A 20,462-nucleotide genomic window follows, 5' to 3' on the forward strand; every position below is an offset into this window, starting at 1 on the left:
TTACAGTTTTTGCACAAATCTGGCCCATGATCAGATTGTCTCCAAAAAAATGCCTCCCAGCCCTTTCTCCCAAAGGAAATGGCATTTTATGAAGCTTGACATATGCCCTATAAACTTTGTCATGGATTTCAGTGTCACAGTGATCTTCCCTTCGAGAACAGTCAAGGAAAACTAATGTAAAAATCTTTCCTTGTCTTTGATATGATTATCAAAGGCCACTCTTAGTTATGCTTAAATGCTTAAATGCTACATTTGACCTAGAAAGTAAGAAGGGCAGCCTTGATTATCATAGGAAAGCCTGTAGGAGATGGTATGCTAGACTCACTTGACAGTGCACTCCTTTACAGAAGATCCTGTCCCTGTAGAACAGAAGGGGACAGTTAGGCCCAGTTGCTAGTAAGAATCACAACAATATGAATTCTCCAGATTTTTTAATAAAGTGAATCTGGAGGAAAAATGCTTCATTTTGGCCACCAGCTACTAACTAACCACAGCTAAACTCTACAACCGTGCCTAATTTTAATCACAGGGAGTAATTCCTCTTAAGTCAAGCAGTGCCTTTGTGTCGACAGTTGTATTAACATGCAAACATTAATAGAGAGATATTGATACAATCCGGAGAACCAAGATCAGAATATTTACTCAAATAGCTATTAAAGTGGAGCACAGTACATAAAAAGGCAGCTACTCACCTACCTTTTCTGGGTAGTTCTTGAAGGGTCAAATTTTGTGCTCAGTAACAGCAGATTGAGCCACCGATCTTGCAGAAAGATGGGAATATTGGCTGGGGTCTAATCACTCCCTATTTCCACGGTACCAAGGACTCTGCCTTTCAGAAGGCAAAGCTCTTGGCCTGATCTGCCAAGACTTTCCCTCATTCATATACATAAAAGGAAATTATGAAGAGGAACAAAGATGTCAGTGAAAATGACATCCCAGATTCCAGATGTGCACCTCAGTATATAGTTTAAATTCAGCCTCGGGGTTGAACAACTGTACTCTTTACTTTGTAAAATGGAGTCCTAAAATCATTAAGAGGCTCCTACTGACATTGCCATGGCTCATTACTACAAATGCATTTTTTTCCTTATTATGACCTTTTTCACACCTGAAAAAAACCTCCCAAACTTGTAGACTCTATCAAGCTAGAGTAGGTTAACCTATGTGGCTGGTATTTTAGAGAACACCTCCTGTAGTTTGAAATCCTGCAATTCAGTATCCACCTATTCAAAAATATCTTAAATTGACTTGCACTTCACAATGACCAATCAGCCTGTGAAAAGGCAAACAGATTACTGAGTTGGCTGATGTGTTAACAATCCTTGTCTGGGGCAAAGCAATAGGAAAAGTGGCCAATTCACAGTCCTTGCTTTATTTTTCACTTTGGCACACCATGTCTTTCTACTGCAGCTTGGTAGAACAGATGCAGTGTGAAATAAAGGCCACATGAAGCACCATTTGAATAGCACAGGAGTAGTGAACTAGATAAATACTAGGAGTGTCACATTCAAACCACATGGATGCATGTATTAAAAGAGGATTCAATACAAATGGACAGTGCTGGGAATCTTGTCATAAAATGAAGAATGCAAGATAATTTTTTAATTAAATAAAGTAGGACTTTCTGTACTGATCCTCAGTGAAACAGGCACATTTCCAAGGTTTATTGTTCTGGTTCAGATCCAACAAAGCATTTAAGCACTTGATTACTTTTGAGCACTTTTTTAAAATCCCTGCCACTATCTCCTTTTCCAGAGTAAACCACAAAACAATGTGAAATGAATGCTGCTCATTTCTGTGAAATTTAAAGCCAGGCCACAGCTGCTCTGCAAAACACAGAAGCTCAAAAAGAAAACATTGCAAACAAATGTCATGCAAGGCAATGTTGAGCATGAATGCCTGTTAACATCAAAATTATGAGTGCTATAAATTAATGCAATAACCACATGTTTTGTAAAAGCCTGAAATATTGCTCTAATGTCAAAGATACTGATGTGAATGCTAGATGGCGCTCTCTTTTACCAAGCGAGTGCAAGGCCATGCATCTTACAATATTTCAAAACACAAGAACAGCCAACTAAATCCACAGAGAGTTGGAATTTCCACACTGGCAGTTCTCTTTCCCACAAGATGTTCCAGTTTCTGGTAGGGCATTTGACAGCCACTGTTAAATCCAACACCATTCTGTGGCAGCGAAAAAGCAGTCCTATGCAATCTGGATCATAAGGTTGGCAAGAGATGTGACCTCTGGGATCAGGTCCCTGGGCTGTTCAGTGTCACCTGTGAAACCAGCTGTGCTGGTGTTTGCCACAGATGCAGCTAGTGGCTGAGGTGAAAGAGACAGAAAAGGTCCTGTGTTTAATCATGCTAATGAATCATGCTTTTACTCAGGTTGACAGTTAAGCTAAGAATCACAGGAACAAAGTCAAGGCGACTACATTTGTCTCCGATGTAATTACCTGGGTTTTAGGAGAATGTTCCAGGTCTGAGTTCTAGCTTGCTTAATCCAATAAAATACATCAAGAACGACTCACAGAGCATATAGGACTGCACAAGAAGGATAGTGATGGACTGAAAGAAGGACTTATTTCCTTCCTCACCTCCAGGGATTTCACTTTTTTTGTGAACCCTTGAGCTTTCTTCCTTTCTCCCTGATCCTTCTTGCCTGATCCTTCTGTCTTCCTTACTGTCCCCAACACAGGTTTAAAACTGCATTTAAATGGCTTCAAAAGTGCATTTAAATGGCTTCAATAACTCACAACAAATTGTAGATAAAACAAGTGGGGTTTTACATAAGAATATAATAGAATAGAATAGTTCAGTTGAAAGGGACCTACAATTATCATATAATCCAACTGTATGACCACTTCAGGACTGACCAAAAGTTAAAGCATATTATATGTGAAATGCTATCACACAGTCTAATTTAGCTTCCTGATCACCCTAAACTCCCTCAATAGCCAGTGAATAAAGGAGGGCTGTGCCAAAGGAGAGGTCAGAGAGCAGGCATCTGAAAGGCCCTCTTAGGTGAGAAGAATATTTCCCTTTGTTGATTATCTGAGGAATCTGGCTCCCACACCAGTTACACTTCCAAACATGTTGAAACATCTGTTCCATTTTAGGTATAAATTAGCTCACTCTTAAAGCACCCATTCAAGGTGATATAAATTTAACTCCAATATACTCAGTATGGCAAATTAACCCATGTTTAAACTTGAAATGGGCATCTCTCATTCCCAGTTATTTTTATCAGTAAAAATTTGCTCCTAAGATTTGCCCTCACCAAGGGCTTGCTTTCACTGACATCCCTGGGTGAGTTTAGTTTCTCATGGGGCTGACAACCCCACACAGAGAACTCCTGTGACAGTGAGAAGGTGCATCCATCACATCAAGGTGTGGTGGAGGGCACAGTGACTGTCGCTTCTTGAGGGGACCGAGGCTGGGGGACACAAAGCTGCAATCCTGGGATCATCATGTGGGGGAAATTTAATCAGTGTGAAACTAGTAACCAAAGAGTGGCTTTGGTTGAATGGCCTGCCCTAGGATCATACGGGTGCTGAAACCTGGGGCCCAAGCATCCAGGAGAAAACTGAATGGAAAATGGAGACCTTGTAGAAATAAAAAATCTTTAGCAACAGGTAATTTGTGAGGAAAGTATTTCCCCTTCTGAGCCTTAGCTATGAGGCTGGGTTTCCCAGTGAAGAAAGTGACTGTAGTGACCACAAGCTGCTGGTTTGTTAACCTGCATGGATGCAAGTGGGGATTTGTCCATCCCTCTCTTGCACCTGCCCCAACAGCTTTGGGTCTGCCTGCTAACTTCAGCCAGGCAGGTCCATGTGCCTCTGCACCCATACACAAGAGTGGGGAGATGCTGGGGGACCCCAAATGCAGAAGGACCTCCCACTCGAGGTGGCTGTGAGTCAGTGGCTGAGAGTCCAGCAGGAAGACACTGGGCAAATCACTGTCCTTGTAGGCCCTGACACGCTTTGTACCTGCTGCAGGTCTGGAGTTCACAGTCCCTGGCACTGGTGGGGTGTTCTCACATCCAGCTGGTCCCCTGTTTTCTGAGCAATGTTCTTGCTTCAGAAGTTCAGAGGAAACACTGCTGTGGATGGAGTAACGAGCATGCAATTTTTGTCCAGTTTTCCAATCCAAAATATTCACCTGATGGCTAAGGATAACAGATGGCAACAGAGGGCATCATATCCCAGTATGAAAAAGCTTGCCATGGCTATTTAATTCCACTATTTCACAGATATAATAAATACCAAATACTGCCAGTCCTGCAAGCACCCACTCATGGGATCTGATGTGGCTGTAACAGATACGTGGCAAAGCAGGGTCTGCACTAAGTTCTAAAATCCTCTCCCATGACCCTGTTAGGCACTTACTTGTCTACCTCAAAAATGTAAAAAAAAAATTATTATTTTTTTTTCACTCTTTATACCTATCTGTCTGGTTCTACATATTTTTCACGCAAAGCCCTGAGACCCAGAAAATATTTATTCAGCTGCCTCAGGTGTGTTGTGGCCACAGCTCTGTGTGTGCCAAGTGGGTTCCAAGCACTCGGCGCCAGGGCATCCCTGCAGCTCCAGGAAGCCCCTGGAAGAGAAGCCTGTGATGGCTTCCAAGAGGAGAGCTTTAAAAGTCTAGCCCTTGGCCCTGGGGAGCCACAAAAACTGGCAGCTGCTTTGGGACATGCAGTAATAGAACATCTTCAGTGCCAGGTTGGCAGACACATAAATACCTTCATGCATCTAAATTATTTTGAGAATGAGTTACCTCATGAAACTGCTCCTCAGTCCCACTGATGGGTGTTTTTGTTGGTTTGCATCCACACCCTCAACATTAACTGATGTGTTGTCAGTGGAGCTGATGTGATTTGTACCAGCAGATTACCCTGAAGTTCACTGATCAACTGCCTAAACACCTTTGCAGTTATACAGAAGCCTGCTTTAAGGACTGACAGAGAAGGAAAAGCTCTTTTGTGCAAGGCACCAGTGCCGTACATGCAGTCCAAATCCAAATCCATGCATTCAGCTCCCCTCTGTCAAGAAGAGAGTTCCCCACTCCACATCAAAAAAATTCTCGTGTGCATGGATCCCCTTGAACTGCACCCCCACGATACATGTAAAGAGGTCCTGCCCAAGTCCTCTTTTGCTCCCTGGCTTTTTAGTTGCTAGAACAAATTCAAACTGGGAAAACAGGTGCTCTCTTGGGTTCAGACTGAGTTTGCATTACTTGCTTCTCAGCCTGGGACTTGTTACAGCCCCTTTGATTTTTGCTCAATAAAGAGGATTACCTCCAGACCACACAGCAGCCCTGTATTCCTGTGTGTGGTGCTACTGTCTCTTTTTCATCCACTTATTAGTGAGACCACCCAGTGAGACTTTTTCACTCAGGGGATATGTATAGGAATATATGGAGGGAAGACCTTGGAGTCCTGGTGGGCAACAAGTTATCCATGGGTCAGCAATGTGCCCTTGTGGCCAAGAAAGCCAATGCCATCCTGGGGTGCATTAAGAAGAGTGTGGCCAGCAGGTCAAGGGAGGTTCTCCTCCCCCTCTATTCTGCCCTAGTGAGATCCCACGTGGAGTATTGTGTCCTGTGCTGGGCTCCCCTGTTCAAGAGGGACAGGGATTTACTTGAGAGAGTCCAACAGAGGGCTGTGGGGATGATTAAGGTACTGGAACACCTTCCTTAGGAGTAAAGGCTAAGAGACCTGGGGCTGTTTAGTCTGGAGAAGACTGAGAGTGGATCTGATTAATGTATACAAATATCTGAAGGGTGGGTGTCAAGAAGGAGGGGCCAATCTCTTTTCAGTTATGCCCTGATAGGACAAGGGGCAACGGATGCAAACTAGAACACAGGTAGTTCCACCTCAACATGAGGAAAAACTTATTTACTGTAAGGGTGATGGAGCACTGGGACAGGCTGCCCAGAGAGGTTGTGGAGCCTCCTTCTCTGAAGACTTTCAAGACTCATTTGGATATGTTTCTGTGTGGCTTTCCCTAGATTTTGTGGTGATCCTGTTCTGGCAGGATAGTTGGACTTGATGATCTCCAGAGGTCCCTTCCAACCCCTAACATTCTGTGATTCTGTGATTCTTTGAAGTTGTCCCTATTTAGTCTTTGATCCTAAATGGTGCAGAAGGAGATGATCAGGGCAGGGAAGCAGATCTTTGGAAACAGGTGCTATCTGACACCTGAATCTGTATTTTGTTCTTCAGGTCTGTGAGGAAAGCAGCAGGGCTCTGGGCACCCACTCTGTTTCAGAAAGGCTAGGGTAGGGCTGCCCTACAGTTGTTAACCAAAAGATCTGGTGTGGAGAACAGCCATGGGAAAAGAAAAAGGGCCTCCTCTATCTGTAAAGAAGTAGACAAAACAATATGAGACCATCTAGGGCCAAGGCTTGCTGTGAGCAGCACTGTGAATGTTGACAAAAATCAGAACACTGTTTATTGTGTGTTCAGTGTGTGATTGGCTACATCCTGGGAGCCCAAGGATTGTGTATGTGCCAAGGAGCAGGTGTGAGTGCTGTTTACACTCCCTGTACTCCAGTACTTATTCTCAGTTACTTATTCTCAGTTTCAACTGTAAAAGTATATAAGGGAGCATTTTCTCATAATAAACGATTCCATTGCTTCTCACCCTGAAGTCCATGTTTTAACCACCCCAAACTGGCACATGCACCGTCCAACACCAAGAGTCCCACATTTACAGCCTCATTTGGAAAATAAGTCTGATACTCCAGGAGTTTGGCTTTCCTAGTTCCTGCATCTCAATATGTTGCGCCATACAAGAGTGATGAGTGAAGGAGGAGACACCTCCTTACAGGAAAGGACCACTGTGTCTTGCCCCTCAAGTTGTTCGAACAAGCATCGGGCAAATGAGATGCTCTGCAACCTGTTCAAGAGGGACAGGGATTTACTTGAGAGAGTCCAACAGAGGGCTGTGGGGATGATTAAGGTACTGGAACACCTTCCTTAGGAGTAAAGGCTAAGAGACCTGGGGCTGTTTAGTCTGGAGAAGACTGAGAGTGGATCTGATTAATGTATACAAATATCTGAAGGGTGGGTGTCAAGAAGGAGGGGCCAATCTCTTTTCAGTTATGCCCTGATAGGACAAGGGGCAACGGATGCAAACTAGAACACAGGTAGTTCCACCTCAACATGAGGAAAAACTTATTTACTGTAAGGGTGATGGAGCACTGGGACAGGCTGCCCAGAGAGGTTGTGGAGCCTCCTTCTCTGAAGACTTTCAAGACTCATTTGGATATGTTTCTGTGTGGCTTTCCCTAGATTTTGTGGTGATCCTGTTCTGGCAGGATAGTTGGACTTGATGATCTCCAGAGGTCCCTTCCAACCCCTAACATTCTGTGATTCTGTGATTCTTTGAAGTTGTCCCTATTTAGTCTTTGATCCTAAATGGTGCAGAAGGAGATGATCAGGGCAGGGAAGCAGATCTTTGGAAACAGGTGCTATCTGACACCTGAATCTGTATTTTGTTCTTCAGGTCTGTGAGGAAAGCAGCAGGGCTCTGGGCACCCACTCTGTTTCAGAAAGGCTAGGGTAGGGCTGCCCTACAGTTGTTAACCAAAAGATCTGGTGTGGAGAACAGCCATGGGAAAAGAAAAAGGGCCTCCTCTATCTGTAAAGAAGTAGACAAAACAATATGAGACCATCTAGGGCCAAGGCTTGCTGTGAGCAGCACTGTGAATGTTGACAAAAATCAGAACACTGTTTATTGTGTGTTCAGTGTGTGATTGGCTACATCCTGGGAGCCCAAGGATTGTGTATGTGCCAAGGAGCAGGTGTGAGTGCTGTTTACACTCCCTGTACTCCAGTACTTATTCTCAGTTACTTATTCTCAGTTTCAACTGTAAAAGTATATAAGGGAGCATTTTCTCATAATAAACGATTCCATTGCTTCTCACCCTGAAGTCCATGTTTTAACCACCCCAAACTGGCACATGCACCGTCCAACACCAAGAGTCCCACATTTACAGCCTCATTTGGAAAATAAGTCTGATACTCCAGGAGTTTGGCTTTCCTAGTTCCTGCATCTCAATATGTTGCGCCATACAAGAGTGATGAGTGAAGGAGGAGACACCTCCTTACAGGAAAGGACCACTGTGTCTTGCCCCTCAAGTTGTTCGAACAAGCATCGGGCAAATGAGATGCTCTGCAACTGTTTCAGTTACCCCTGTGTCATTTAGTAAATGGTCACGTGTGGTTGTGGCCCTGACTAGAACTTCTCTGTGTGTTCTTTGTGTTACATTAATTTCCAGGGTCACACTGAGCTTTTTAGGGGATGAACTGGTGATCCACCTCCTCACTGCACTCATCTCATTAGCCTGCACTCACTGCTGCCTGTGCAAGGCATAGTAGGATTTCTGTGAGGCTCAGATTTCTTGTTTCCCCCTCTGCATGCTGAAGGTTTGGTCACCTCTCTGTACAAATCTGTGCTAAAAACAACAAAGAGTCCCACTCACACTCCTCACCCTTCATGTGGCAGCCAGAGAGAGGTTCCTCACGGGCTCTGCAGCCAACTTGATGGGAATGATTCATCTTTGTTTGACCTTTCTGATACTCAGACAAAGGTAACCCAAGACAAAGATGGGTGTCAGGTTAGTCCCCTTAGCTAATAACTGCCTTGAAACACCTCTGGAAGCACCCCTGGAGAGACAGCATGTGCTGTTCTACGACCTGATCCAACACTGTTGTTGCACCTACAAGAAATCCTCATAATTGTGTGAAATTGAATGTGAGCCAGCAGCTGAATTGCTGTTCATCCAACATAATTAATCCAAAACAGCAGCAGAAATATTCCTTTTATCTTGCCTAAGTGTTGATGATATAAATACAGAGCACCCCAGAATCAAAAAAAGTGACTAAGCAGATGTCTGCTAGTCTGTGAATGCTTTTATAATGCAAAAATGGTTTTTATCTCTCACTGTCTATTTTTGAGTGCTCATCACTGTGCTTTGATAAGTGGCAATAAATACATTTAGCATATGTTTTGTTCATTTAAAAAATCCATCTAGTTCATGTAATTTGGAGACAAAAGAGGAATCATGGAAAAATGCGACATTTATAAAAGTCTGCTGTGCAAATCTGGAGTGTAACTAGTTCTTTGATCAGAATGCCCTCCTCCCCCACCAAAAAAAAAAAAAAGGAAGGGCAAAAAAAAAGGACTAAATAATTAATAAAAGTTTATAGAGCTCAGGTTGCATGATCTGCCCTATGAAGTGTGCATTTTACTAATGCACTACACAGACTCTCCTTTATCCCCACAGAATATACAGCAGCATGGACTTAAAATAAAGCAGGTGAATTTGTTCCAGACATGGCCTTAAGGGGTGGAGGAAAAAGAGAAAAATCCTCTCTACTCTTTGTCCAAAAGAGGCTTATTTGATCTATGGGTTAGAAACAGACACGTCCCCAGCACCACCTTCACCTTAGCCAGCAGGACAGGCAGACATTGTGCTGAGTATGAGATTTTTGCATTGGAAACCCAGTGGTGTGGGGGGTTACACTACTTCTCCCCCAGGCAATGCTCCAGACCACAGACCAGATGCAGAGATGAAAAACAAACTTGTGACAACTACATATTTTATATAAACTCAGTGTTTTTCATTACACTAAGAAAAACACACTGAGGATAAGAAACATAGGCATTTAAAATACATTCAAGGACTTGAACTCCAAGCAGCAGGTACTGAAGGCTGTATATGAGACACAAATTGTGACTTGGCATCCCAACCCCAGCTTCTTAACCACAATAGATACTTTGCAGATTCCAACAATCTCTTGATTCTCTGACCCTTGTATTTTCTATATCTTGTAAATTTTAACTGAACGCTGTATTTTTAAAGGCATGGAAGTGTCTTATCTGCATTTTCAAGTACCTGTATCTCTCCTGGGCCTGGCCTTCTCTTGCCTCTCAAAGGCTTCTGTCAGTTTCATTCGCCTCACTAGTGCATTTTAATACATTATTTCAACATGCTGGAGCTGAGACTGTTTCTGTTATTTCCCATTTGCTATCTGAGAGCATTTGCACTCTTAGTCAAGAAAGAGGTCAGAAAACAGTTCTCATTTTAGCCTGGGAAACACACCCCAATTCCTGTAGCCCTCAAGGAAGCAGATGCCGTTATTATTAATGTCACATCAAAGCCAACCCAGTTGGAGCTGGATCCCATTTACAGCCAGGTCAACAGGAAAGCATCTTTCAACAGGAGGCCAAGCCTGAACACATGCCCCTGCCTGAAGGGTCATTAAATGCGTGTTTGAAACATCCAAGTTAAAAGCTCAAGTAACTTTTTCTTCTCAAGGCTGCACCTCTGCTTTTGAACCCATGTCACTGAAAGCAGAATCCAGCCCCAAGCTGGCCTGCAAGAGAGGGAATAATGCTGCAATAACACAGTCAAGCTTGCTGCCCTGGCAATGAATGCTCATCTCACACTGCTCTCCCAGTGAGTAATGTTTAAAATAAATAAATCCTGCAGGGGGGTTGCTGTTAGTGCAATTGTTGGGTTGTATTTTTGTGGCAAGCTTTTTATCATCATAGTACAGCAGGAGAACAGTGTGTTTGCAAGGCACATTTCAGCCAGGGCACAAAAGCACATACAATCTGTTAATAAATAATGGACTCCATGCATGTGGCTTTTGCAGCATGGCTTAAAAAATCAACCCCTTCAAATAAGAATAACATGCAAGTGCTATTGAAACAAAACAAAAAGATTTAATTGCTCAGGCATGGCAGACATGATCTCCTCTGGAGAGAATGGGAACCCTGCAAGTGCAATGCTAGCTGCAGCTGTACCTCAGTTATATACAGTGACCTGTCCCTGGGCTCTTCCACTTGTGCTAGTCAGCACAGGTAGTGGTGATGAGACTACAGTTTGCTCATGAACTATGATACCTTGAATGTCTGTCCTGTAACTGAAGACTGTTACAAGGCCAAGACCTCAGTGGGACTCATATATACTTGCATTTTGGATTTTATGGTATTATATCATGCAGATGTCTAGAGATTATCATTATCTTGGGTTATTATGAGTTAGCAGTAGCAAATGCCTACATCTTAACATTCCAAATGTAAGGATACAATAGATTGGGAAGAGGGAAGATAGCCAGGACCTCCATAATTTTCTGTACAAAGCTCACAGCAGTTCTTAACCTCACTGAAAAGGTGCAGTTAATTTCACTGAATTGAAGGGAGTTTAGGTCATTTAACTTAATTGACAGGACTTCTTCTTAAGAAGTACACCCCAGGTACATCTGGACAGTCTGTGACAATACCAGCTCATATTAGCAGAAGACACAGCTTTGCTTAGCTTGGGGACTGCCAGCAGTTAATGTACTTGGAAGTAAATCATTATGAAGAGTTAGAAAAAAGAAACACTTACTTGGTCCAAGACCTATGGAAAATGCAGCAACGTAAAGAAGCAGGCTGGCCAGTGAGAGCCATTTCAGAACAACAGGAACCTCCTCAATTTCCATGTGAGACCCTGTTGTGCTTTTGCCTCCTGCCAGGACAGTCCCGTTCAGTTCTTCTGTCCTTGCAACGTCTCGGCTTCTCTGTGCATCAGTTGACAATCTTTCTGGTGAAGCCATGCTAGCAGAAAGGTCCTTGAGAGTCCCATTGGTGACACCAGTGAGGTTTCCTGGTCTCTGGAGAAATAAATCCTCTGGAGGTTGGCTTCTGCAGACACTGGTGAAATTCGCATGTATGTTACGGTTCACCAAGCCCATAGTGACTAATGATACTGCCATAACAGAAGAGCCAATACACAGAAAAGTTTTACTTCCAACTTGATCCACAAAAATCGTGGCTGGGACTGTGCTGACCACTTTAACCACTCCAACTCCAGTAGAAGCCAAGCTAGCAGCTTCATTGCTCTGGAATCCAACTGACTTTAACACCGTCGATGCATAAAATAAAATGTTGGGTTGTCCAGTTGTTTGTACAAAGAAGACTAGTGTGAGTCCTACCAACATTCGGGCCCTCATGTTGTGTTTTGAACGAAACAGATCCAAGAAACTATACTGATGTTCATCTTTCAGGGAAGACTTGATCACAGTAAGTTCTTTAGTAGCATCTGATGTTTCCCGTAGCCTCTCCAGTACTTTTCTAGCACCTTCATCATTATTTTTCATTACAAGAAACCGAGGACTTGGAGGAAGGAAATACATGGCAACAGCCTGCAAAGCACCTAGTGGAATCACAAGGCCAAACATGTACTTCCAGCCATGAGAAACACTGGCAAATGCATAATTTGAAATATAGGCAAAGAGAATGCCTATCACAATCATGAGTTCATTTAATGATACAAGGAGCCCTCTTCTGTGCTGTGGGGCGATCTCAGCGATATACACACACGTTGCAATAGATGACAGTGATATGGAAATACCTATGGCAATCCGTCCCACAATAAGTATCCCGTAAGATTCATAAGGCAGTAAAATCAGACTCCCCAACACAAGTAGAGAAGATGCAGTAATAATAGCAAGTCTCCTTCCAAATCGGTCTATCAGGAAGCCACCAGTAAGGGATGCAAATAAGGCCCCAAAAAGCAGAGAACTTACAACGATTTCCTGCTCTTTGCAAGAGAGTGCTAATATGCTGCCCATCTGAAGAAGAGCTCCAGAGATAAGGCCCAACTCGTAGCCCATCAGAAGTCCACTTACAGCAGCAACGGCGGAGGATAGAAATGTAAATGTTCCACAACCTGAAATAAGAGAAAAAACACAAAAACTTGAAAGTGTGACTTCTGCAATGTCCTGACAACTAATAATAGCTTTATTTGACATACCAGTCCCAAAAATATGTTTGTAACTTTTAGGCAAAGCAGTCAGGTGCATCCAAACTCAGCAGCAGTGGTGACATAAAAATCTACTTTTGAAAAGGAAAAGCACACCAAAAAAATTCATATAATTTTAATGCTTTTAGGTTCCTTATTATTCTGATCAGGACTCATCAAGGTTTCAATGAGGCCTTAAGTAATAAAGCCTTCTTCCTCAGAATATCATTGCAAAAGGCAACACTGACAATACAACCTTTTGGTAAGAGAGCAATTTTTTTCCTTCAGAAACTTGCAGTGTTTTTCCTGTATGGATCAAGGAAGTCATGTCCACCCAACTAGTGCACTATGGGCAAGGAAATAAGTAATTTCCCAGCCAAACTGCTTCAACCTTGACTTGAGTAAGTATTGAGTTAAGCTTTCCCTCACCACTTACTAAAGCCTTTGCTCCACTTGAGGGTGCCATGAAGGCTGCTGGTATCAGTGTGTTGTTTTTTTTGACTAAATGGAAACCTACCCACTGAGCACTGGGCTGATCCAGATAGCTGGTATACACCAGAGAAATCAATATTTGAGGTACAAGTTCATGAACTTCCTGGACTGTGCTCATCACTAATCTCAGATTCTTTGGAATATCAGGATAAAATATTTTGCATAGTTTATGACAGCCACAACGTCAGGAATACAAAACAGATGGTGGAAACATAAGCCAGAGAGAGATTATATGCCTTTGAACATCCATGTTAAAACAAACTAATTTTATAAACTGCGATTCATTGTTTATTGTTCCAAGATAGATTTGACTGATCACATTCTCCTAACTGTGAAGCCTTTTGCACCCTAAACCTTAAGGAATATATCAGTTTATTATTGTTGGTCCTGTTCTTTCTCACAGTATGATTTTCCTCCCATTATGATGTAGGCTTCCACACAACTAGGAAAAGAGTGGATTGGCTTCTAATTTTCCAGTTTGTTGGAGAGATAGGAAGTGTCTGAGGAGAGGTAGCTTTTGCACCGTAAAAAAGTCTGTATTTCAGTTAATTCTCTTGGAACAAGTACTTACCAGCCTGGCTGGAGAGTGGTGTATGGTCTAATTGAAAATGATACATTGACTTTGCTTATTTTCAGCTTATTTTTCTAAGGCATTAAGGCTCTTTGATCACACTGACTGCCTGGTGTTCCTCACCAGTAACTTTTGAGCATGTTGGCAAGGATCAGTCCCATTTGACAAAAGGATATTACATTTCTAAAGCAACTTGTGAAGAGAGAGGAGGAGGGCAGACTTAGCTGTACATCTGCACTACTAAAATAAGCAGTGCCAGAGCTCAGGCCTGGACCCTGGCATGTGGCCATGGATCCTACTACATTGCTGGCATAGGCCCTGGGATGGTTGTACCCCAATCCCCCTTGCACTTTCTTAATGACTCCTGGAGATAGTTTGCCTCACAATGTGAGCCCACCATCATGCCCTGTGGCTGATCCACAGGAGGCTGGGTTGTTTTGGAGGGTATCCTCCCATGTGATGATAAGCTGTGCCTCTAGAGTCAGAAGAGATACGTAAGACCTATTAATATCACCTGTCAGCTCTCCTACCTGGCTCTCCATTCTCTCCCATGGAGCCAAGCAGAAGCCAAGGGGCAGCAGCCCTGAGCTACTGAGTGCACCCATCACCCCTCAGCCCGTTCTACCTCTGGGCTCAGATGGCTGGCAAACCAGAGACAGACAAGCGACAGGTAAAAAGCATGGTTTTGTTATGAGGGACTGTAATGGTGTGGATGTAATGGGAGTGTTGTGAGAAGTCTTTCAGAAGGTAGATTTATGGTTATGGAGATGGGACAGAGTGAAGAAAACATCAGGAACAATTTTTCAAAATGGTCTGGTGATGGAACAATCTTTTTTTATACTTTTTTTTTTTTTTTTTTCATATCGTGTTGTCCATGTCTGTCTTCTAATGCTTCTTGTTCCTTTTAAGTCTGCAGTATCCAAAATCATTGCACTTGTTTTAAACAGAGGTTACTGCATGAGTTAGGGCAAGGTCACACTGCACTTCTTCACACACTGAACAGAACTCTGGTGGAAGTGCTACTGACTCCAGTTAAGCTGCTTTGTGCTACATGTGCTCCATCCCCCAGTGTATGCCTGCAATATAATTTTTATCATTGTAAAGCCTAGTTCCTCCCTCCCCATTATACTTTTGACTTGCCTGGTTGCTGTGTATTACTAGATCTGGAAAATATACCCTTCCAATGTATTCTGGCTGGAAATCAGGGCTGGTAATTACAGAGTGTTGAGCTGAATGAACGAGCTTGGGTTCAGAAACTATGCTGCTAATTTGATCACAGTGCTCTGCCCAAACTGCTGCTCAGTGCCGATATTTGTGCTTTCTTGGATATCTCCGTATTTTATGTCATTCAGACATGTAGATTTAACCTAATATTTTTCTTTAAATTATATATTATGAAGCCAAAAGAGACCATTCAGCCTGACACTCATTAGCATAACCCTTCAGACATGTATAAATGGCATTTTATTTGAACTAGGCCATTTAAAATATTCAGCTTTGATTTAAAATGCTGGTGGTTGAAAAGCAGTGTCTTTAAGTCATAGGTTGCCTCAATGATTAATCACTTTTCCTGTAAATTATCTGTAAATTATTTCTAGTCCTAATTTCTGCAACCTCCATTTCCAACTGACGTGTCCCATTCTCCATGTGCCTGCACTTAGCTGTGTTCACTAAGTACAAAATTATAGCCTGACATCAAGTCATCCCACAGACCTCTCCTCGATAAGCTACTTAACCTGTGAGGCTTTACAACTTTACCAGTCCCGGCTCTCTGAACTCGATCCAAATGATCAACTTCTTCCATTAGCTGTGAGCCAGACCCAGCACTCCTGCTCTGGTTACACAGTGCCAGATAGGAACTGTCCCACTCCTGTTAGACATATTCCCCTCTACTTGCCTAGGGATTGTCACAGCCATGTACCGGAACTCATCTTCTGCTGGTTATCCTCCAGGACAACCAACTTCTTTTCTGACTGGCCTCTTTCCAAGGCACTGCCTTTCCTCTAAATACAGCCTGGCTTCTTCCAGCCTAGCTAGGAATGCAAATGACTATGTTTGTCCGTAATAAAACACAAAGGATGGGTTCAGCTTACCTAACTGTGGGAAATCTACAGCATCTCAAGATTCCTTCTGTAACCACTTGTAAAAAATAGGCTCTTCTAGATGTCTGAAGTAGGTCAGATGCCTATTTCTCTCCATTGCCTATAAAAGGAATCTGTGTGATTTGCTGAGATGCAGATGTCTAAAGTTAGCAGAGAGGAACCCCAGAAAGTACATTCACTTGCTGTCAACAGGCCAAGACATCTGAATTCATTCAGCCAATGACATATCCCATTTATCAATCACCCATCACCTTTATCACTGGCAAATAATAATTTATTATCTTCTTCCAGGCAATTGAGGAAGAATGTTAAGTAACAGAGAACAAAAACTGAGTTTAAGGCTCCCCAGCAGAAACACAGCAGTGTGGGCAGTGTCTCCTAGTGATTCTTTGCAGTCTGTGTCCTGCACTGCTTTTAATTCTTTAAGTGTATGACTGTCCGTTTTGTATGGTTCCAGTTACTCATTCAAAATTACAGTGCCAAGTCAAATATCTTGACAGAGTCCACCATCAGCACTGTTCTCTACCATTCAGTCTGTGCTTTCCTCAGCCTGTGGTCCTCAGATCAGAGCAACCAAGATGATTAATTGTTTTTAATCTGAGAGGCTGCAGAAGCTGGGTGTGGAGTTTGGACACTTGGGAAGTTGCTAGGGAAGCACTCAAGCCCATCTATTTCTTGCTTCTCCAAGTACAGCAGCTTGACCAATGTCTTAATATTTCTTTGTTGTTTTTTTACTGAGTCAACTGGTATCCTTGTTCCTATGTCCAGTGGCACACACTGACAGTCATACAGAAGTACTGGAGGGATGTAACTAAGGCAGAACCCTGAGTGAAAAGCAAATTCTGATGTGGTGCAGAGGGAGATATACTCTTTCTGCATTAGCAGCAGCAAACTCAGCAGTTAACTCTGTATCTCTTGTCCCCCACAGGCACTGTTCTGCTAAGAAACATCCTTACAGCACTGTGGGGTTTTGTTGGAACTGGTGTACCTAAGATTTGCCTGCTCAGAACTGCCTGCTGAGTTAAGCCCTGAAAACTCCACTCGATTTCTCTTTCTCTAGACAAAATTCCCTCTGACTTCAGCATATGTTTTGCTTTAACATTTTCAGATAAAGCATGTTGCACTAGATGTACTCACAATCCTTTTAAGTGTCACTTTTAATGATGTTGCTGGCAGTTCCTAGGCATTCCTTTTTTAAAAAAAGAGCTTCTTAAAATGCATATTCCTCTTATTTTATGAGATGCCTGCAAAATGCATGGCAGTGTGTATCCCAAGGGAATCAAATATTTTAATGATAGCTTCCAGAGAAATTTCTCCTGCCTGCAACAAACACCATGGCTAATGAATGTGTGGCTGGTATGTGACAAGTGATTGGAAAGTCTATTCTTTAGTTTCCTGATGTAAACAAAATGGTTTCTTACAACTGTTACTCAGGTCAAAAGCAGCAGTACTTGGCAAACAAACTTATCGTTAGGAACATTTGCTGGAAATGTTTACGCTTGGTTCCTGAAAAGGAGACCAAGCACAGTTGTAGTACAACACAGCCTCTGGTGAGGCTGGATGGGGCCAAGCAGTGAGGGTGTGCCCTTTTACTTACTTTCAAGCACATATTTGGGAAAATACAGTCCCTCCAAAGGCAAAATATTTGGTCTGTGCATGTACTTTATGGGCATTATGGGTAAATGATCTGTGCCAGGGAACATATGCAAGCAGGCTGAGCTGGGAAACACCTCACTTCCCCTATTTCATGTGCAGGAGAGCTATGGGAAAGGTGCCTGGGAACCCTTTCCAGCTCATCTTGGCAGTACCAGATATTGTGATTTTTGTGATGTTGATTTTCTTTCCTTTCTCCCAAGAGAACATACAGTGTCTGTACAGAAAACTAGTGGGATGGGGTCTTGGGAGAGATCACTTCTTTATGGGACATGTGCGACTACATCTGTTTTGATAGGTGGGGACGTGACAGTCTCTGCCAACATGGTGCTTTCTTCTGTTGGCTTTGATTTAATCTGAGGTGAAAAACGTCTCAATTTGGGAGGGAAGAAAAGTATTTTCCTGGAAGGTCAAATATATATTCTTTAAATCCTTAGGGTTTCTTTAATCTGTTTAGATATTTGAAAGGCGAAATCAAGCTCTGTCAACCCTTGGTTAATAAGCATAGTTTAGAAAATCATGATGAGTTAAGGGTATTGCAGAGATATGAATCCACAGCACAGAATCTCTGGTTTTCAAGGCATCTACTTCTATCCATGATGAATCTTAAAATTGCAACATCTCTATCTGGAAATTTTAAGTTATCTTTAACAAGTAGTTCTTCTCCATCTGAGTGCTGCCTGACATACAAAAAGTTTGCCTTTGCAGAGAAATAGTATTTAAAATTCCCTAAACTGTCTTTAGGGGAGCATTTTGCTAAAGTATACAAAGTGTGGATCATATGGTTTTATAAGATAAACATCTCATAGTATGTGTTGCTGCATAATCCAATAATGATTCTCCTTCTCATGAAAGGTGATTATCCCATTTTTATGCCATCATGATATTTCACAGAATCTTAGGAGTTGGAAGAGACCTCAAAAGATCTTCTAGTCCAACTCCCCTGACAGTGCAGGATCACCTAGAGCACATCACACAGGAACGTGTCCACTGCAATGTCTCAGTTATCTCTCATGCACTTGGGTGGTGTAAAGAGTTATGTTTCCCTGTTGATCTATTCTAATGCCTGAGGTTTCTTTAGATGCAGTGGCTGCTCAATATGTGCATTTCTCCTATTAGCAAGGATACCTCTGATCTAACTGTCCATGTAGAATTCTAGCATGGGATCTTAAACAGTTACCCAACAAGACCCTATGGATTTAAAAAAATAAAAAAATAAATTTGGGACAAAGTTATGTTGCAAGCAGAGCTGGAAAATTTCAGAAAAAACTAAGTTTATCAAAAAATAGTAGCAGGGCCATGTGGATCACAACCATTTGACAAATGCAACTTCTCCCACCCAAGTGTGAATGGCAAAACCAAAACAAGTATTTTGTAAATTGAACTAAGAATGAAGGCAGAAGGAAATGAATATATGACACATTTTCACATATCTAAATTCCCATGATGGCAGGAAGCATTTTATACATTGCATGCAGTGTAAACCTGATGAATGTATCATGAGAGTAATATTCCAATTTCATGAACAAAATGTCCCCTGGCACTGAAGGAAAGACAAGGAGTGCAGATCCTGGGCAGACCCATCCTGACCATCTCGCCATCTCTTTGTCCTCTGCCACTTATTCTCATTATGTCAGCAGGCAGCCTGGCCCTTCATGACATTAGATGGGATTTGGGGTTTGTTTGTTATTTTCCAGGAAGAATCAAAAAGTTCTTATAATTCCTAGCTAAGTCATTATAAATTCCTCAGGTTACTGCTTTGATTTCTGAGGGTAAGGCCACATGTGCAATTTGCATGTACTCTTCTAACCATAGCCTTGTGCTGCAGTAACTTTGCTGTCTGTTTATTGTAACTGCTGTGCTTCCCTTTGATAACACTGTCCTATAACCATCTGCATTGCTCCCTCCATACCCTAAGGTAATGTTAAGTATGTCTGCACACCAACTGGCTTTCTGTTCTTGATTAACCTCTGCTTCATCTGCTTCCAGGTATCAGTAGATGTTGCTGGACTGATTGCTGTTCCATTCCAACAAAGCATTTGTGCCTGTAGTATCTGAACAGGCTTAGTCAGTTCATTCATTTTTAAGTGAACAAAACCTGCTCAGGACATAGTAATTTCTGGCTTACGGTTGTGCTTTCTTGTTTGGGTAAAGTTGTCCTGTGGGTGAGAAATATCACAATTGTGGGTTATTCTCCCACAGTCGTCAGCAAAGGAGGCTCAAGATGCAAAACCATGCTGAAACTTAGAGAAACTGGCTGGGGAGGACAGCGAGGGTGAGGAGCTATGGAATTCAGCTTCAGCACTCAAATAACTTTGCGTAAGAAATGATACAGTTGATTTTTCAGGGTGTTTTCCAGCACAGAAAGCTTGTTTTTTCATGAAGTGCTCAGAGAGAAAAGCCCCGGGCAGACCCTGTCCCCCCACCGTGTGCTCTCTCCCTGCAGGAGCAGGTGCAGCGCTTGCCTGGGCTCCCTCCACCCAACCGCTCCCGAGCCCGCAAGGAGAGCAGCACCACTGTTATCTTAGATGGCAGTGGACTCTCCGATTTTCCAGGTGACTGATCTTCATCAAGGAAAGAGATTTACACAACCGACAGCACATGCACAAACAGTAGGACGGAGGCCTTTTGGGAAAAGTATCACATAAACCTTTCTTCAAATTACCAGCCGGCGTTGCCCTCCCTTACTCGCACTTCCCCCTCTGGCGCTGTCAGGAAGGCAGGCAGCGTGCCCCGGGAGGCCCTGGGCTTGGCAGGGCTGTTGTCCCCAGCCCCAGGCAGGAGCTCCATGGGCACGCTGCTGCTGGCCAGGGGCTGGCACCCAGCTCCTGCCCCCTACC

The 20,462-nt window shown here is 42.9% G+C and overlaps 1 protein-coding gene across 1 annotated transcript in view; it reads right to left on the reverse strand.

Annotated features, from left to right (window-relative positions):
- SLC2A12 (solute carrier family 2 (facilitated glucose transporter), member 12) overlaps nucleotides 1-20,462 on the reverse strand; it is a 34,223-nt gene that overhangs the window by 13,296 nt on the left and 465 nt on the right. Inside the window, exon 2 of the mRNA XM_009999227.1 lies at nucleotides 11,410-12,801. Within this exon, the coding sequence (XP_009997529.1) occupies nucleotides 11,410-12,801 (1,392 nt within the window). The remainder of the gene's footprint in view (nucleotides 1-11,409; nucleotides 12,802-20,462) is intronic.

This window comes from Chaetura pelagica, unplaced genomic scaffold, assembly GCF_000747805.2.
Source record: "Chaetura pelagica isolate M959 unplaced genomic scaffold, ChaPel_1.0 scaffold90, whole genome shotgun sequence".
NCBI classification, from domain to species: Eukaryota; Metazoa; Chordata; class Aves; order Apodiformes; family Apodidae; genus Chaetura; species Chaetura pelagica.